The sequence below is a fragment of the Embiotoca jacksoni genome, unplaced genomic scaffold, assembly GCF_022577435.1.
Source record: "Embiotoca jacksoni isolate LCO1_2020_lvr unplaced genomic scaffold, fEmbJac1.0.p SCAF_32, whole genome shotgun sequence".
Taxonomy (NCBI): domain Eukaryota; kingdom Metazoa; phylum Chordata; class Actinopteri; family Embiotocidae; genus Embiotoca; species Embiotoca jacksoni.
The window spans coordinates 3,198,282-3,218,467 of NW_027185384.1; the positions used below are offsets into that span (position 1 = coordinate 3,198,282).

Below are 20,186 nucleotides of genomic sequence, written 5' to 3' on the forward strand. Positions count from 1 at the left end.
GCTTCTACCAATCGGCTTGTCGCTCCCTCGCTGCGAGCTAAACACTCTACAAAAATCACTGTCCCGGCTCCTAAATGGTGGAAAGAGCTCCCCACCGACATCAGGACAGTGGGAACTCTGCACATCTTCCGCCGCAAACTAAAAAACACACCTCTTCAGATTTGACCTTGAATAGTACTTCTACTAGTAGTGCTTAAAATGGCACTTACTGATAGCACTTTGTAGTTTGGCTTTCTTGAAGAAATTGTATTTTCTTGATTCCTGTTGTTCTGGGTTTTGTACCCTCATGGGTTGAAATGCACTTATTGTAAGTCGCCTTGGATAAAAGCGTCAGCTAAATGAAATGTAATGCAATGTTACCTTACGTAAAAGTCACTAATATAGCATGTTGTCCAAAATATGAAAAAAAAAAAAAAAAAAGTCATACAATAGCATGTCGTCCAAAATGTGAAAACAAAAGTCATACTATAGTATGATGGTTTGGTGATTTTTTTTGGGGGGGGGGGGGGAGGAACAAAAAGTTATGCTATAGTATAACGTTGTGGACGAAACACTACGGCATGACTTTTTCTTCATATTTTAGACAACATACTAAAGTATTAAGTATTTAAAATTTTTGGGACGAAGAAAAAGTCATACGTCATACTATAGTATACGACATACTAAAGTCTTAAGTGATTTATATTTTTTTGACTGAAAAAAAATGTCATACTACAGTATGACTTTTTATTTATTTTTGGGACGAAGAAAAAGTCATACTATAGGATGACAGTTTGGATGAAATACTACGGTATGACTTTTTCTTCATATTTTAGACGACATACTGAAGTCTTAAGTATTTAAAAAAAATTTGGCCAAAAAAACCCGTCATACTATAGTATGACTTTTTTATGATGTTTTTGGACGAATACATCCATTGCTTCCAGTTGCATTGCTTCCACTGTGCCTGTTTTAGTATACAATAGCTCCTTTGGTTTTATTTGACGATATGCCTTAGCATAACTTCAAATTTTTGGGATGAAAAAAAAGTCATACGTTGTGGACGAAACACTACGCCTTGACTTTTTCTTCATATTTTAGACAACATACTAAAGTATTGGGTATTTAAAAAAAATTTGGGGCCGAAAAAACCCATCATGTGGCGTCATATATCGTATGACTATTTGGTGATTTTTGGGTCGATGAAAAACATCATCAACGCCAGGCTTTCTTCTGAGGCAACAGGACTGGCAGCCAACTGATAAGACACTGCATCTGCACTAAATCTCACTTTTATATCATCGGCTACCATAAAGCAGTCAATGCAACTATCCAACTTTAAGAGTTTATATATTATACCACCTCTTCTTCGTTCTAGATCATGTCAACCACCACTGATTTTGATCCACTGAGTTCATTATTTATTTTCTTTAGTTTTGGTTTTAGTACAAAAGAAGCAAACAATTAGGTTTTTAATTCCCTTTTTGACTCAAGTTGGAGGTTTTAATGATTTGTTATTAGACAAATTAGATTTGTTATTAAAAGAACATCTAACGATGAATCGTTAAATGTTCTTTTTCTTACGTGAAGTGATTTGCCTTTTTGGAGGCTTCATCATATTCACGTCATATCACGACGAACATTTTTACAAAAAACAACAGGGCTTTCGCACCGATGCTCGGTGCTCGGGCCCTAAAAAGAAAAGGTGTAAAAATAGAGCAGATTTGCTTTTGCGACGGTAGTGCTCTGCATCCATTCATTTGAATTTCACAGTATATTTGCCCAGTTTCAACATCTGTTTGATTTGATTTGTGCCTATGTAGCTCAATAGAAAGGTGGGTGTTTGTTCCATGGAGAAACTGCAGAAGAAAAATGGCTCGAATCTGTGAAGGATTGAGTAAATAGAGAACTACAATAAAATGCTGAAAAATGTATTGCATCTAGATATGTTTTAATTGAAATGATAAACTAACAAGAGGAACTAAGACTGTTATGATGCTTTTTTTGTTGTTGTTATTGTTGCATGGATATAGTTTTGTAGAAGTGACACGTTCAACTCTCAGGAGTGTCCTGGTCCAACAGAGCAAAATTTGAGCCACTCAGCTCCTGCTTGCTGTGCCTGACCTCTTGTGGTCAGACTGACCTGGAAGCCACAGGACAGACTGGCCTCTTCAAAGAGAGAGGACAGTGTTGGAGTTAAGGAGAGATTACAACGGCAGTGATGTCTCCAGGACAATTCAGGCGAGGGATGGGTGCAATATCATATAGGAGATAACAGAACACAAGATTCATATCAAGAAATAGAGAGTCATCGGACTGTGCTGTCCCCTCTGTTACTTTTGTTTGATGGGTTAGAAGCCGGGATGAACCAGAGAATTTGTTTGAACATGAACCAAGAGGCTATTGTAGATAAAATATGAAATCGCTGCAGTGAAAGTCTTTTCTGTCTCACAGCACAACCAGGCAAAGAACTAGAGAAACACCAGGGGTGAAGGCAATCTGTGTATGGAAATTCTGGGACAATATCAACAGATGGAACTAGGGATATTGTAATGAGCAACATGACACAGCATCAAATGACAGTTTCACAAAGGAAACAAGGGACTTTGAGGAGAGTGGACTGGGGCCAGATTGTCCATCAAAAGTGGTAATTAAATCCCAGAGCATTTTTAAGAAAAGGACAGTCAGATTAGTGTAATTTAAGCGTGGAACAAGTATAACTGATACTCGCTGCCTGTTTACAGATGGCAATGTTTTGGTCCTGATGCTTAACCACTTACTTGGCTCCACAAAGGGCATTGTTGTCTGTGTGTCTGTCAGCTAATAGGTCGGTCGGCTCACCACTGTGGTCCAAACAGAAATCAACAAATAGCGATTGATTACCATGACATTTTGTTCAAACATCCGTCTTCCCCAAAGGATAAGTCCCCAACGTGTTTAGCGATGCTCAAACATGTTCTCTAACAACCCATATGTGGTTAAACATCTGTGATTTTGCATGAACAATCTCAACAACTGTTAGGTAAATTGTCATGAAATTTGCTTCAGGCACACGTCACATTATGCCCAAATATCTGCAGATATTACCACATTCCCATCAGCATCTGCTTGCACTACAGGTGCGGCATTCAGACAAATGCGACAAATACAGGGAAGTAAAAACTAATAAGGTTGAAATTGAAATATGGTGTCGTATTTTCTATATTTGAAACACCGTATTTCAGTATTGTTCTCACTTTGCAGCACTTCTTTTGAATGCTGTACACGTGTTGTCAAGTTGATGATGTTAGTTTTGCCGTAGTTAAGTGCTAGTTAGTACCTGGAGAATCGTAAATATTCTACCTACTAAAGAAGACTAAATATCAATGCAGAATGCTCATGTAAACAACCACAGTAGGATATAACTTGTTCCCTATACGCTTGTGAAAACCTCTTTCTTTTTTGTAACTGACATCATTCAGTTACGACAAACTTGTGTTTACAGCTGCATTTCCAGGATTATCTAAAAAAAATACTTTATGTACAGAATACCTGCAAGCAGGAGTAAAACTGAGCGGTGATATTTGCTGACAGGAAAACAAGGAAGTATATCTTTACTTTTACAAACAACAACAGAGAGTGGAGTCTAAGGTGTTAATTTCTACCAGGAAGTAGCGTCTATAATAAAGGCACAATAGGGGCGGGGCCTCCTGACAGCTGCATGCCGAAACGAAACTTAGTGAGGAAACATAAGAACGGCAGGTTTACAGAAGTTAACTCCTGTTTGCTCACTACTTTCTTCTGTTTCAACTTGCGGCATTGCAGGTAAGGTTCAATTCACTTCTTGTCACCTGTCACCTGTCAAGCACGTGACAAAACAAAGACAAAAATATACATTTTTAACAGCTCGTTCAGCACACTGAGTTGAACTGGGAGTTGATGTGATTGAATGTTTTACTCGGTTCTTGTCCAGATATGGCGGCTGCCAGCGGCCTGCTGTCAGAGGAGAGGTTCCTGTGTTCTGTCTGCCTGGACGTGTTCAACCAGCCGGTGTCAACGCCTTGTGGACACAACTTCTGCAGCGCGTGCATCCACAAGTATTGGGACAGCATCGATATATGTCAGTGTCCATTTTGCAAGAGGATATTTTCGTCAAGACCTGAACTGCACGTCAACACTGTCATGTCCGAGTTAGCTGAAGAGTTTGCAAAAATGGCTCAAGTCAAAGCCTCAACTCCAGCCCCAGGGCTTCCTGAAAAAGCAGACATTCTTTGTGATATCTGTGCTGAGACTAAAGCCAAGGCTGTTAAGTCTTGTCTGATGTGTCTCACTTCTTTCTGTGAAATCCACCTCGAGCCGCATCAGAGAATTTTGGGTCTTAAGAGTCACACACTAATAGATCCTGTGAGTAATCTCGATGATCGGATGTGCAAGAAGCACAACAAGATAACAGAGCTGTACTGCAGAACAGACCGGACCTGTATTTGTGTCTTGTGTTTCAAAACTGATCACAAGAGTCACAGCGTCGTCTCACAAGAGGAAGAATACGAAGCAGTGATAGTGAAGAAAGACGAGGTGATGGCAAATATCCAAAAGATGATACAATCCCGCTTTGACAAGATAGATGAGATTGAAAACTCGCTTGATGTCAGCGAGAAAGAAGCTGACAAGGAGAAAGAGGCCAGCGTGCAGTCGTTCACTGACTTCATCCACTCCCTTCAGAGAAGCCAGGCTGAGCTTGTGGCCGTGATCGAGGAGAGACTCAGAGCAACAAAGCAAAAGGCCAAAAGTTTTCTCAAAGAACTGAGGATGGAAGTCGCCGAGCTTGAAAGCAGGAGCAGCCAGCTGAAGCAGCTGTCACAGTCTGAAGACCATCACCTTTTTCTCCAGACCTTCCCAACCTTGGGCCCTCCCCCAAACAAGGACTGGACCGACATCAGTGTTAGCAGTGACTTGTCCTTTGAGGCAGTGAGAGGAGCTGTGGCTCAGGTGAAACACAGGGCTGATGCAATTGTTGAAAAGATTCCTGAGATCAAAATGAAAAAGATGAGAGAGCATGCGGTGGACTTGACTCTTGACCCCGACACAGCTCATTACTCACTTGTCATAAGTCAAGATGGAAAAGAAGTTGCAACTGCAACCACCCAAAGTTTTCCCAACAATCCAAAGAGATTTGAGAAGTATCCAGAAATTTTGGCAAAGGAGGGGTTCACCAGCGGGAAGTTTTACTTTGAGGTGCAGGTAAAAGAAAAGAGTAAGTGGGCAGTCGGCGTGGTCAGAGAGTCTGTAGATAGAAAGGGAGACACAGATCTATCAGTTTCAGATGGTTACTGGACCATTGGGTTAGATGGGGGTGTGTATAAAGCATATGAAAATTCAACTGTTACATTCACACTGACGGAAAAGCTTCAAAAAGTGGGCATCTTCGTGGACTACGATGAAGGAGTGGTTTCTTTCCATGATGTGGATTCTAAATCACACATCTATTCTTTCAGTGGCTGCCAATTTACAGAAAAGCTTTATCCATACTTTTGCCCTCAAGGCAACACCGATACAATAAACTCTGCTCCTCTAATCATAACACCTTTGCCTGAAACAAACTAGTTTATTTTTTTAGTTTAGAGGCTGATACTGATATTAGGAAGTCAAAAAAATAGTCCCACTGTAAATACGTCAGCAGATACTCTTTATATATACTGTAAATAAAGTATATTTTAACAGTCATTTTTTTTTTAGGGGATTAGATACTTTTGACACTTCATTTATCACGGTCCACACTGACAACAGCGCACTGAAACAGTAAACTTCAAACGTTTCAATAACTTTACAAGTTTTAATATCAGCGCAAACCGGCCAACACTGACAACACATTTTTCTATGATTGGCCAATAGCGGCCAATAACATCCGCCAGCTGATATATCGGTCCGGCTCCGGTTTACTTTGTTCTGTGTTTAGAGATCACAAAGAAATGAAAACGCTCTACACTCACCCGTGCCTTCCAAATGCTAAGGGACACCGTCCAATCTTTTATCTGGAAGAAGACACGGAGTTGATACCTGTGGTCGGCCGAGGCGTGCACCACGCATAAAAGAGACAACCAATCAGAAGAGAGGGTCATTTATATCAACGTGTGCTGGAGACACAGACATAAAACAGCCTGTTTGTGGTCGAGCTCCAGAGAGACATTTAAGATAGGAGATGTAAAACTATTTGAGATGGTTTGCTTTCAACCACAAAAATATCCTCTCATACAGAACAAGACTGTAAATAAAACAGAGAAAAGTAGAGAATATGGGACCATCAGGAAAGCTTTCTTGTATAATGTACATATTTCTTTGTATGATACCAGAATGCACGGAAGTATTGAGAGATCTTGTTGTTCTACCGGGGTACCAATATCAGAATGTAATGTAGTTACAATTTGTTAGGATGTTTTGTTACTTTTTTATACACATCGCAATAGTTGATAGAAGTTAGTAAAGTGGAACACTGCTGCAGACACATTTAGCCTTTTGATTTGTAACATGTTTATGTTTTATCAGCTGGAGATTTACTGAACGAGACAGTACTGGGAGGAGACGCATACAATCCTTTATTTTGCTTATTTCTTGTAATTCTCAGTAAATTTTTGTACTTTTGACAAATCATATGAATAAACAACACTACTAGAATGATCGTCTCGTATCATTTCTTCCTTGAAGCTCTGTTATATATTTGTTTTATTTATAGTTGTAAAGCATTTGACAGCAACTCTTTAGTGCATACTTTGGATGTAACTCGCAAAAATGTAACGTAGACTATAGTCATACACTAGTTACATACACTAGATTGCTATAAAACAATTACACTGACTTTCATGGTCAATGGCTGTTGGAGAAGATGCCACGTTCGGTGTTTTGCACAAAGACGGGTAGATGTCAAGGTGTTTTAACTTGTGGTATTTAGGTCACCTGAACCACCTCTAACAAGGCCACAGCTAAAATTCAGCATCAGTGAGCCCTTGGCTACTAGTTTTTTTTTTTTTAACAACTTAGGGTTATAATGGAACCCAACAAGGTATCGCACATCTTTATCATGTTAACAGCTTTGTGAGGCTTGTAAAGCAATCAATAGTCGTGTGTCCACTGCTCTCACTCCTGCCTATGTGCTCCTGCCCCCACACTGGTTTGTGTGTGATAAAGTGGATGTGCACACATTATCCTCGAGTGTGACGCGTGGGCCGATGTTCTTAAGCACCGCCGATGGAGCTCACCAATAACTGTCGTATTTGAATGAATATTTATGGGGAGCCTCTTGGCCACGTCCACTCGCGACTCCACCAAAATACGAAATCTTTCGCCGGGGGAGACGCGTGCACAAACTTTCATGAGTTTTGAAGTATGATAAAGACTCCAAAAAAAACAAAAAAAAAATGCAGTTGCTTACTGAGAATAAAAATAATCGCTTGAATAACAATAGGGCTTTCGCACCATCGGTAATAAAGTATATTACCAGATGGATGAAATTATGAGATAATTTTCCCTCCAGCACATAAACACCTATGTTATATAATCGAGCGGCTGAGAAGCTCACTGGTTGCCGGGAGAGCGTGGGCTTCTGTGGGAAAGTCTGGCGTGAGGAGGCATCTGTCTTTGGGGAAGCAGAGATGGATTCCTTTTGGAGACAGTTGTATTTTTGTCACCACTCATTTCACGTCTTCGGCGGGGCTCGTGGCGGACACTCGCAGTTTGAGCCAACTTTCTCTCCGGTAAACCAATCGGGATTAAAGGACTTTTTCAAGGCGCACAAGAAGATGGGCATTGGTCGGCTTTAGGTGTCGGGAGTCTCAGTGCCGGAGTGTTTCCAAGTGAAAAAGAAGAAGCGTTTTGCAAGAGTTTTGTTTCTAGCGCGCAACTGGATGCCTCTTTGTGTGTGGTCGTGGGTGTCACTTTGCATTTTCTCGAATGCACCAAACCAGAGACGTATCATGAACGGTGTAAGAGCCAGTGGATAAATGTACTCCTGCTATCAAACCTACAACCTTGGGAGTCGCACCACGGTCTCTCCAGCCAATCAACCGCTCTCCTACTAGCCAATAGAGTCCTCCCACTCGAACAACCTGTATCACATCTACAGTATGGATAACCGAACGTTTCACGTCGCGCAAACCCATTTCACAACTTTTCTAGGGGGTGATGGATTTAGGCTAATTTGGTCTAAACTGTGATTCTTTTTCTTTTTCTTCAGTCTTTACATGTGCTTCAGACACATGTGCCGTGCCTTAGCGTTGATTTTTGACACGTTTCTATTAGAATTTCAGACCCTCCGAACACTTTAAAGAGTTGTAGCCTAAATCTCGCCGGCTCTCATGGGACTGAGGCATTCGTCACGTTGTTTGCTGCTACGGCGGAAGATGGCGGAGGCGGACAGCGCGGAGGTAGGGACCTTGTGGTGTCCTGCACCCGGTAATAGCGGGACTGGAGCACTCTTAAGTCTCATTATTTTTTATGGTGACAACATATACGACTTGAATGTTATGTATATCTTTATTTGCCTTTTTTTTTTTTTTTTGGATCATGATCACCTATAGAATAAATGTTGCACCGATGGCGTGCAAGCAAAGGAAAGTGCATTTCCCAGCGTCCTGCAGATGTTACGGCTGATCTCGTCAGACTCCTGTAATTGCAATAAGAGAGATAATGCATGGAGAAGATTTGCATGTAGGTTAAATGATCTGCACTGGATGTACTGAACGTGGTTATTTTCGCTGTCCTTGGTGCTGAAACGGAACCTGAATCCGGCTCTTCTCTGAGTGATCACCAACCATAGCAAGTCTCCCGTCGGTGCAAAGACAAAGGTTTTACGATTGTATGCATTTTTGACTGTTTCTTGTTTTATTCCCTTTCGGTTTGCATTTCATTATATCTCTCTAAGCCCCGTATGAACGTGCAGGCACGTCCACTCTCTCCAAACGACCCTGCCTGTAATTGTCTTTGATGAACCGGTTGCGTTTGGACTCATTACTGTCTGCCATGTCTAAATTCTGACACAAAGTCCCGCTGTTTCTTTCCTATTTCTCCTTCACAGCGGCAACAGCCGGTCATTTCCCCCCTCTCCCAGTCTGCCCAGCCCTCCCCACTGCCCAAACCAGTGCCTACTACCCACTATGTGCCCTGCGTCCCCCACACGCCTCATGTAGCAGCCCTGGCCACCTGTCCCGGTCGAGGCAAGATTGCCAAGTTCATTAGCCCGGAGGAAATGACATCACGGGACTACTACTTTGACTCCTATGCCCACTTTGGCATCCATGAGGTATGCAGACCAGAATGACAAACGGCAGCTTGCGATGATTAGAGTAAGAGAATGACACCAGATGCCTCCAGTTAATTCTGCCAAAGGAGATTCAACCCTGTTAGTTTCTTGCAATAAGATACGTGAAAAATCTCAGCTGATTTATGACCATCATTTCCATAGGTTTGATTATGATGATCCATATCTTTGTGGCATAGATATAACAAAGAAAATGACACATACAGACACTTCATTTCAAGTCCTCTGTACCTTGAATATGAAAATCAATTTTAAGATAACAGTACAACTTTCCAAAAGCAAAGTTTACGCCTAAACATCGGCTGAAAACAACAAAACAAAGATCCAAGCGCAGTAAAAAATATAAGCTAAGAAGAGTCCTCCAGTGCTTTCAAAACTTCTGTTCAAACATGAGTTTGAATGGAATATTTAAGCATAAAGTTTAACATCATTAAAATCAATAACCGCATCATCTCTCAAACGATGAAAGTTTAAAGCTGTTTATTCACCTTGAATAAAAATGCACTTTATTCAGATGTCAAAATGGAACAATATTATTCCCACAAATTAAAATCAACTCTAAACATTAACCTCAGAGGCTGCTGTCCACCTACAAACAACCAAACTAAACTAAAAGTAAATATTGAAGGGAAATAGAGTTGCTGGATTATCCGTCCTCGTGAACAGACATAGCAAAAGAAGAGGTTTTTCCATTATCAACTTGCACAAAATAGTCAAGATGCTCGGTAATAGCCCTTATTCAGCACTCTGTAAGTTTAAACTATCTGTATCTTTCGTTTACTGTTTTACATCCATTTACAATGAGCTGCTAAGGCTATAGCCTAACTAATGACCTTGACTCGTGCAGAGGTGGTAGTGGAAAAGTTTAGGGACATATAGACCTTTTTAAATAGTGTCCATATTTAGCATGTGGGTCATCTTTTTGTCTGCTTGCAGACAAAGAGAGTGTCCTGATTAGAGGAGTGCAAAGCAAGAAAGTGGGATGTGTGAATGGGCTCAGGGAGATGGATATCAGGCAGTCCCCAAAGGCTTTGTGTTGTACTCCTGTCTATTTCAAGAAGCTCTGCCACTGTCACTGAGGCTTTTGCCCTAAATACTGCCTTCGCTACCTCACTACACGTGACCAAATTGCATATTCACATGCTGGAGATATGAAACTGCCCACTTTTAGCACAAGACGTGAACATCTGTATGTCAATTATGTCACATTATGTATTCCTTTGTCGTTTTGTTGAATGACACCATTCTTTAGGGGGCCACTAGTTTAGTTTAGAATCTATAGTCATTTACATGTGTGTCAAGACTGTAAGAATGATTATATATTACAGCTATTAACTTGTAGTTTTTTCTCGAACGCAGGAGATGCTGAAAGATGAGGTGCGGACGCTGACCTACCGGAACGCCATGTACCACAACAAGCACGTGTTCAAGGATAAAATCGTCCTGGATGTTGGTAGCGGCACAGGGATCCTCTCCATGTTCGCTGCCAATGCCGGTGCCAAACACGTTTACGGGGTGAGACAAATAGAAATCAGACCACAAACAAATACTTCACTGTAATCTAACACTCACCGCTTTGGTTTAAATCTACATGGGAAGAGCACTGCGCACCTTTTGGTGTTCAAAAATAATATAATAGCTGGCTTATTATATCCCATGCAAAGCCTTTCCTTCCCCAATGTTCAACACATACATGCACACACAGACAAATAAATGTCCTCCCTTTTAAAAGTCTAGTCCAGAAACTGGTGATCTCCCTCAGACAATCTTACACACAGAGGCGATAAGAGACCTCTGGCTCCCGTCAGCGCAGGGCTGCAAGTCACAGGTTATACATTACCGTCAGAATCCCCCCACCGTTATGTATGATTCATATACTGTATTACACTTATGGATGGGAGAGCAAAAATATGTATTAGTTTCCATGCAGCAACGGGTCTGAGGTGAGCAACCAGGGACAATAGAGTTTAGATGGATTAGCAGGGTTTGATTAAATTTGTCCTTTAGATATTATCCCAAAGGTGAACCTGTTCTATACGGGGAGGGAATGTGGTAGATGAAAACCTGGCTGCTCGTTTCCATTGATGATTTTTACTTACTAAGAAACAGGAAACATGCACACATCAATTTAAAGAGTCTTTTATGACACTTTTCTTTAACAGTTTTAAGTTCTGACAACCTTTTAACCAGATATGTAATTTCATCCTTGTGCCCACAGATTGAATGTTCAAGTATATCTGAATATTCAGAGAAGATTATCAAGTCCAATCACCTACACAATGGTAAGTTGCAGTGATTTTCCTTTGCCACTATATATCATATATATATCTGTCTGGATGCAGAACAGTGCAAACACATCAGGATCAGAAGTAGCGTGAAAAATCAGCATATTTCCAATATTACCGTCACACTTGACAATATTAGTAACAGTGCTGATGGTTAACTGGCATCTCGTCTCTGATGTCAAGTAACCATAATCTTTGCCATCAATCAGAATTCCCTCAGTGGGGCTGATTAGCATTGTAAAATACCACCCTGAACTTTGCAGATGGAGGACTGGCAGTAGATGGTCAGTTTCATAACCTGCACATTTGACTTTAGGCCAGGTTTAATTTAATATTTGGGATTAAAATTTCAGAAACGTGTAGAGCACAAAACACATTTTCCCCATTAAGCTAGTTTATCATTTGCTTCCGATACTTTTCTCATAAAGTGTGCAGTAGTTTCTGATCATGCTGAATTGCCTACTGTATTGTGTCTTTTTTGTTTTTGTTTTACCTAGATAGTATTTAGGATGTGTCCTTCTTATCTCCTTATATCTCCATATGATGGGTCAGAGACGTCAGAATGGAAAATGGAAAACAAGACAAACAAGATGCATGCATAAAACATCGAGGCACAAGATGAGAACATTAATTAAGATGTACTAATTTACAGCAATCCCAGGGCGGGGTAACAAATGTCCTCCGAGAATGGAGTCTTTGTCCGATTAGCATTAATGTGATAAAGAAACTGTGAAGCAATTTGTTGCCTGTTGTTTTGTGGCTCTCCACACTGCAGTCATTACCATCTTCAAGGGCAAGGTGGAGGAGGTGGAGCTGCCCGTGGACAAGGTGGATATTATTATCTCAGAGTGGATGGGTTACTGCCTCTTCTACGAATCCATGCTCAACACAGTCATCTTCGCCAGGGACAAGTGGCTGGTAGGAAGGTTTTGCTGGGGGCTTGGGGAGCTCGGCTTAATATGTGTGTGTGTGTGAGTGTGAGTGTGTTTTCGTGTAGCTGGCTGGGCGGGCATATGAGGCCTTTGACACATAAGCAGACCAGACAGTGATGAAGTAGAGGATTTACTGTCCGGTTGCGTGCACGTATCAGTGCCCAGATGCTGAGGTCATACATGAGTGATCTGCTTTCTAACCCCACTAGCTGCCAGTGGGCTTTAGGCTCAGCACGTGTGATCTTACATTACATGCCAGGTGTGTGAACAATAAAGATGATGGATGGCCTTTGTGTGTGTGTGTGTGTGTGTGTGTGTGCGCGCACTGGATACCTGAAACTTTTTCTTGAATTCAGAAACCCGGCGGCCTGATGTTCCCTGACAGAGCAGCTCTCTACGTGGTGGCCATTGAAGACAGGCAGTACAAGGACTTTAAGATTCATTGTGAGTAATTATGGTAAATGTAATGCTGTTCTAGTTTTTTTTCTGTTCTAGTTTTGCAAAGTCATCGCTCCCTTCTTGCTCTGTCTCTTTGTCTTTCTATCCATTCTGCATAACTAATGGCCACAATGCAAACGAAGGAAAATCAATGTGTAAAGAATGTAGTTCCTCTTTCTAAGTTACACTTCAAAAAGTGTTCTTTAGCCGTTACCAAATAGGACTTTGGCCACTAGGGGGCAACAGAACTCGCATGTCTTAAATTTACTCTTCTTCTAGCTTTATTTGGTCTCTACCAACTTGTGAGGGGAAAATGTGTTTCTGTAGCTTCTAATTGCTCCATTGTGCTCAGCAGATATTTGCTACTTGTTTGGTGGTGAGCAGTTAAAACACACAGTGGGATTATTTTAGTTGAAAACACAGAGACTCTGACTCCAAACAGTAAAGACGCAGGCCATTAAACCAAAACAACACGCCGAAAGATGTTTAACGGGACCTGCGGAAGTCTGCAAACACACAAGAGCTGCTTTAATGCTTAATTGACCAAAATAAGCCATTCATAAGGACAAAACTTTGGCTGGTGTGTAACAGCTTATTAACATTAAAAAAAAAAAAAAAAAAAAAAAAGTTTCTTTACCACAATAACAAGTAAAGTTTAGGTTTGTGAATGTTCATACCAAAATTTAGCCAGCAGAATTTCTGTAGAAGTGGTTGAAAAGTGGTTTTACTGACATAGCTTAGTAGCATTATGCCAAACCAACAAATAAAAATGATGCTGGAATACACAGGCAAAAATATTTTTTTCACAAACTGGTAACCCAACCTCTATGTGCAACTGACTTGTTGCCAATATATAAACGAATACAAATTACTTTTTTAATAATGCAATTAGTTCCACCATTGAAGTCTCTACAATGCACCAGAAGTATTTAAAACACTGTGGTGCCTTTTTCTTACGCTACATTCATGGCTCGAAACTCAACCCATGTGTTCAATAGTTTTCAAAGCGGGAGTGCTGACCTCAACCTTGTGATGCAGATCGAGGCAGCAATATTAAAGGTGCCATTTACACTTCAGACATTGTCATCGAATCTGGGTCAATAGCTTCTTTTAACTGCGCAGGTGGACTTCCTCTGTTTTATTACATCTAAACATACACATGGAGGTATATTGTTTCACACAAATCCCCCCAAAAATTCTGTCTACCCAAACCCTCGCACTCTTATTTTTAGTTTCTCTGCGTCGGTGGCATATTCCCTCTCGTCATACAGTGTTTGGCCCCCTGACAAAGCAAGGTGGAGTGGAGGGACAGAGGGAACGGGGGAGGGAAGAGTGTATGGTGTGTTTTCAGCTCAAATTATAAATAAAAAAAAAGAAGTCAGCTAGACATGGTGGAGGAGGCCTGAGTTTATTTTCGGAAGGGCTCGTCTTGCTGGAAAGACAGAAAGACATCACAAGTGGATTGTTCTCTCTGGCAGGGTTAAGTGCTCTGTTTTATTTTCTCTGCTACTTTTTTTTTCTTTTTTTTTTTCTTTTGAGCTGACAGTTTGGCAGGAACAAGAGAGAACAGTGCTTTGTACGAAAATTCAAGAGGTAACAAACCCAGAAAGCGCATACTACATGCATGTGTTTTATTGATGTTTTTGTATGCACAGGGTGGGAAAACGTGTATGGGTTCGACATGAGTTGCATTCGCAATGTGGCCATCAAAGAGCCTCTGGTAGATGTGGTAGATCCCAAGCAGGTGGTGAGTAACACCTGCCTCCTGAAGGTGAGTCCTTTCGTAAATGATGAAAGAAACTGTGTTTGTGGCACATATCCAGGCAAGCAACGATTAAAAAAAAAAAAAAAAAAATCTTTTGTGTACATTAATTCTCACAAAATGTCAGACACAATCACAAGTCCCATTACTTCTGAACACCACCTGTCTACTCACACTATTTTCTAGTACATAATAGAGGTTTCTGGTGAGCTGTAATAGTCTGCGGCTCTGTTTTCATGCTTGAAGATACAACAGTGGCTTGTCTTTCATCTCACAAATGAACAAAGGACAAGAGCCTTGAAAGAGGTGATAGCTTTTTGTTTTTGTTTTTGCCCTTACCTATCTCTCATCGCCCTTTCTCTCTGCTTTATATCATGTTTCTGTCTGTTTTGAGTAGCCAATGTCGTCATTCTTTTTTTTTTTACTCTCTTTCTTGTATTATTTTGGAGTCTCACTTTCCTTCATAATCACTCCCTCCTTTCATCTTCTGTCACATTCTCTGATTTGGACAATGTCAGGCCACACTAGTGTAAGCGAACAGGGAGGTCTCACTCCGTCTCTCCCTCTGTGTGATGTGGCGATGTCACACAATAGCAGACATTGAGTCACCAGTGGGAATGAAATGGACTCATCGTCACTTTGGTAAGGCGTCCTTTTGTGTCCAAAAAGTTGATTTACGTGTCGGGATGGAGGGCCGGTCACCAGGTAGTTACTGACACTAATTCTCACTGCCTGCGTCTCTTTCACATGTATGTGTAGTTCACCCTTACCCCTCCCCCCCCCACCCATCCTCATGCTGACACTTCACCCCGTCTTAATTCAAACTGCCAGTCATTCCTCACACGCTAAAATTACAAAGTTGCTCTCAAGGACTTTTTTCTTCCCTCCTACAATTGGCTGTAGACGATACGGGCCTGGTATCATTGGAAAGGACAGAGGTGTTAAATCACAATCTGTCATGCTGAAGCCACATGGCCGAGTGATCCGTAGCCCGATAGGCCGGGCAAGATGAACATGTTGCGGTGTAAAATCCCTTCCCATCCTCTTAAATACAACATCATCTACATGCGAAGCACAGTCACACTTGCTCCTCTTCTATTTTGGACTCGCTGAAACGCCTTGCATGTAACAAAAAACCCTACTTTTATACTGCGGCTATATCCATGAGGCAGCGCTTGATATAACACACACACTCGCACAAAGCCTCCCTCCCTAGTAGACGTGAGGGAGGACACCCACACAGCATGTGTACTGTGAGCAGGCTTCGATTGCCAGCCGTGATTCAACCTGTGGGCTTTCACACACACAAACACGCATACACGCATACACACACACACACACACACACACACACACACACCGCGCACGCGCGCGCGCACAACAATCCTAGTGAATAATCAAGACTGATTGACATATACATGTACTGTGTGTGTGTGTGTGTGTGTGTGTGTGTGATGGTGAGTGGTGGTAACAAGTTGTGAGCACTTGTGTCTGTGGTCGTACACTCCTGCGGACTCTTCACAAAATAAAACATAACCTCAAAAAACATTTTCCATTTTTTTTTTTTTTTTACAGGAAGTGGACATCTACACTGTGAAGCCAGAGGACCTGTCCTTTACCTCAGCCTTCTGTCTGCAGATCCAGCGCAATGATTACGTCCACGCTCTGGTCACCTATTTCAACATTGAGTTCACCAAATGTCACAAGAAGACTGGCTTCTCCACTGGTGAGGCTGAACTCATTTTTAAATTAGTAATTCAAAAAATAATTTAATTCCTATGATAACATTCAGCTGCTGATTTCACCAAATACAAAAAAAAAAACCTCACTTCTAACATTTATAACTACGTAGTTCATTTTATTGACATATCTGTCTCTGAGATTATTTCCTCCACCCTCGTAAAACTGTGTCTGGACGTGTAGTCGTCAAGGGCAACACTTCCTTGGATTGTCTTTCAGAATATTTAGCCAATTGGGAGACAGCAGACATGGTAACAAAAAGTGAAAAGAGGAAGGAAATCTAGTCACTCTAACACAATTAATTTGATTCATAAAATAAAACAAGTGCTAAACTCGCTATAAAAAAACTGAATGTTCACTTGTGGCGTGAGAGTTTATGTAATGATACTTTTGGAAACAAAGGAATACACAAAAATTAAACCTCCTCCAAATCCACATTGGATTGTACAGGGATTAATACCTTTAACATACTATGTATAATACTACACTCACACCATATCAAATTTTCATTCTACAAAAAAACCACATTTCCTTTTTGAAACATTAGCACTGCTTCACAGAACTTGTGATGGATTTGAATGGGAACTACTTTCAATGAAAGAAATTGCATCTGAAATCTGATGACGGTGTTCAGTGGGGCACAAATCTCAAAACCTGAAAAAAATAAAAACCTACCGCCACATGTTAATGAGAATTATAATTTTTTTTTTTAATTGCTTGGTTTAGGTGAACCCTTTAAATTTTGATTTCCTTGGAAGACACCAGAAAATGGCAGGAAATTAAGATACATGAAGCGGGCTAAGTTCAACAAACTCACCCTGCGGCCACTTTTTGAGCAGCAAATCAGTGAATATTAAAGGGAAGCTCCTGCACTTCTCCGTCTTAGCTCTTGGCCACGCTCTGCTGGAACCAAACCAGCTTTTGCGCCAACGGCATCACCAAACACCTCTAAACGCGGTGTTGAGGACACCTGTTATAGTGAGGCCAGCTAAGCTGTTATATAAGCTCACGTTAACACATTCATGCATCCAGTGCTTACATAATATTGTGTAGAGGAGGTTCTATGTTTGGCTATGTCTGTTGGGCTGAAGCTGAGCGTCACCGAAGGAGTTCTCTCCTCTCTGCCTCTGTATTTCTCCCACTGGCTGAGTGGATTTCGGCCACTTTGCTGGTAAATGTCCTCCGTGCTAACACGCCCCAGGCAGTCTAGTGTCCATCAGAGCTGCTCTGTAAATCTTTTAACTTCCCTTAACTCCTCTTCCCTCTTCTACTCTCTTCTACCCTCTAAACCCGATTTGACCTTCTCTCTTTATCATCTTCTTCATCATCTGTCCTTCCTCCTTCATCTCTGCCCGTCCTATCTTCAGCTCCAGATGCTCCCAGCACACACTGGAAGCAGACCGTGTTTTATTTAGAGGACTACCTAACTGTCAAGAAGGGAGAGGAGATCTTTGGCAGTATTGCTGTCAGACCCAATGAGAAGAATGTGGTAAGAGTTGAGATTTTAAAGAGTGCTGCAGGATGCATTCAGATCCTTCACTCGAGTTAAACCGGCAACAGCACAGTGTCGTTGGCGTTAAATGTACGTCCAGCATCAACAACATGACTTGAAATGGGAGATTTCAGAAAATACGTATATTCTCCCAGAGAATAAAACAAGAGTGCTGATATAATTCTCACATTTGTTAAATAAATTTAAGGCTACAAATAGCTGCCAGCTAGTTTAACTTGGCACAAAGACTAGAAAGAGTTTCAGATTTTCCAATCTTGGTTCCAGCAAGGAAATTGCCGGCACATAGCACCCGCAAAACTGCAAATATTGTTTTTACACTTCCATTTTTAGGATGTATTAAATATGTAGGGTGTTAATTAGTGAGCTTTAGAAGCGCTGGTAGGCGGACTTTGTCGGACACAGCCAGGCTAGCTGCTTTTTTTGTTGTTGTGTGAGAGAACTTTTATACAAAGTGGGCAATTCTTTTAGATAGATAGATAGATAGATAGATAGATAGATAGATAGACAGATAGATAGATTATTAATCCTCAAGGGGAAATTCTTTCACTACAGCAGCATTTATAGATACAGGAATTTATGTGTTTTCCTTTTATTCTTTGCAGCGCGACCTGGAGTTCACCCTCGAGCTGGACTTTAAAGGACAGCTATGTGAGGCTGCCATTTCCCACGACTATAAAATGCGCTAGGAACAAGAAGGACAAGAGCAAGGCCCTGGTGCGGACCAACCCCGAGCCCCTCTGGACACACCTAGGAGAGGGGGGAGGGCACAGGCTCTCCGAAAAGCATTCCAGGTGGCCTCAGAGGGCAAACGGGCGCATCTGATTGGATGCCGTCAAGCCAGCATCTAAGTGATGTCATCAGAACGGGCACGTATCTGTCAGCAATAGTGTCATCATCTGTACCAACTTGATCGACCGGGGCACATGGTTTGAATGTAACGTCCTACATCAACTTGATTTGATTTCCCCACTAGATTCTGGGAATTTGATTATTTATGAGTCTTTATATTGTTGGTGTAGCTAATTAGAAAGTCTGTGTGATGCCGAGAGGGTCACAGCACGGACACCAAGTGTTTTTCCTTTAGTGATTTGTGAGGATTTATAGCAAACTGTAAAATTGTATAGAAAGTAGAGTAATTAATTGTGTTTTATTTTATTATTTGATATTTGCATGTGAAACTTTTTTTTTTTCGTTTAATTGATTTCAGAGAGATGTGAAATGTAATTAATGAATTTCTTTAATTGATGACAATTCAGAACAACTGGAATGCAGTGCCAGAATAAAACAGAACAATGCCTCAGAACAGTAACAAACAGATGCAATATGTCATGTACCACTTTGTCTTGGGGATCGGAGGAACAAAGAATATGAAAAAAGATGAATAAAATGTCAAAGAATCAAGTCAGATTTTTCTCACATGATTTTTCATTTAAATCTACTATTTTTGCTACATAACATGTCTCGAACGACCTCAGACAAATGCCGAGGAATTAGAAGTTTAAAGCTAACATTCAGTTGTGAAAAAGCTACAATATATTTATGACTTGTCTCCTGGGGTGAAGGTATATCTTGACATTATTATAATACAGACTATGTTTATATTTGTATGCCTCTGCCCCAGCAATAGGCACAACCGGAGCCATTATGTTTTTGGGTGGTCCGTACATCTGTCCCCGTTCTTGTGAACGCGATATCTCAAGAACGACTTTGAGAATTTGGTCAAACTTGGCAAAAACATTCACTTGATACCAAGGATGAACTCATTACATTTGGGGGGGGGACAAAGGTCAAATCACTGTGACCTCAATTTGACACGTTTACATGAACATGATATCTCAGAAACGCCTGGATGGAATTTTTTTCAAATGTGGCGCAATCGTTTCACTTTGACCACCAATCTGATTAGAGTTTGGCGGTCAAAGGTCAAAGTCACTGAGACCCCATGTTCATCTCATCTTTCCGTCCCGTTCTTGTGAGTCCAATATATCCAGAACGCCCTTAGGGAATTTGTTCAAATTTGGCAAAAACATTTACTTAGTACCAACGATGACCTGCTAATGGTTAAGGTTACTGTCACCTCACATTAACCGATGCCTGTCCATGCAATTTTTTTCAGGAACTTTGGCTCAGCAAATGAACTGTTTAGATCTTCAGGTCAAAGGTCAACATCACTGTGAGTTCCAATTATTTACAGGTGGTGGTGCGGCTCCTTGTTTTTCCTGCAAACAAGCTTCTCTGAGCCTCATTAT

General features: G+C 41.1%; 2 protein-coding genes across 3 annotated transcripts; both read left to right on the plus strand.

The window, feature by feature from the left end:
• Window positions 1–3,691: 3,691 nt before the first annotated feature.
• Window positions 3,692–6,624, plus strand: LOC138207546 (E3 ubiquitin-protein ligase TRIM39-like). The gene is made up of 2 exons (XM_069164844.1): window positions 3,692–3,783; window positions 3,932–6,624. Exon 2 carries the CDS (start codon window positions 3,934–3,936, stop codon window positions 5,560–5,562), a length of 1,629 nt encoding a protein of 542 aa, XP_069020945.1. The 5' UTR covers window positions 3,692–3,783; window positions 3,932–3,933; the 3' UTR covers window positions 5,563–6,624.
• Window positions 6,625–7,568: 944 nt separating this feature from the next.
• On the plus strand, window positions 7,569–19,344 carry prmt8b (protein arginine methyltransferase 8b). 2 transcript variants are annotated; one of them, XM_069164742.1, is made up of 10 exons: window positions 7,570–8,375; window positions 9,026–9,250; window positions 10,628–10,783; window positions 11,487–11,550; window positions 12,329–12,471; window positions 12,842–12,929; window positions 14,579–14,694; window positions 16,260–16,410; window positions 17,792–17,913; window positions 18,540–19,344. In XM_069164742.1, the coding sequence occupies exons 1-10, from the start codon at window positions 8,307–8,309 to the stop codon at window positions 18,621–18,623; spliced, it is 1,218 nt and encodes a 405-aa protein (XP_069020843.1). In that variant the 5' UTR covers window positions 7,570–8,306; the 3' UTR covers window positions 18,624–19,344. The 2 variants fall into 2 exon arrangements, with proteins under 2 accessions (XP_069020844.1, XP_069020843.1); XM_069164743.1 differs by lacking the exon at window positions 9,026–9,250 and having other exon boundaries at window positions 7,569–8,375.
• The last annotated feature ends 842 nt before the right edge of the window (window positions 19,345–20,186 follow it).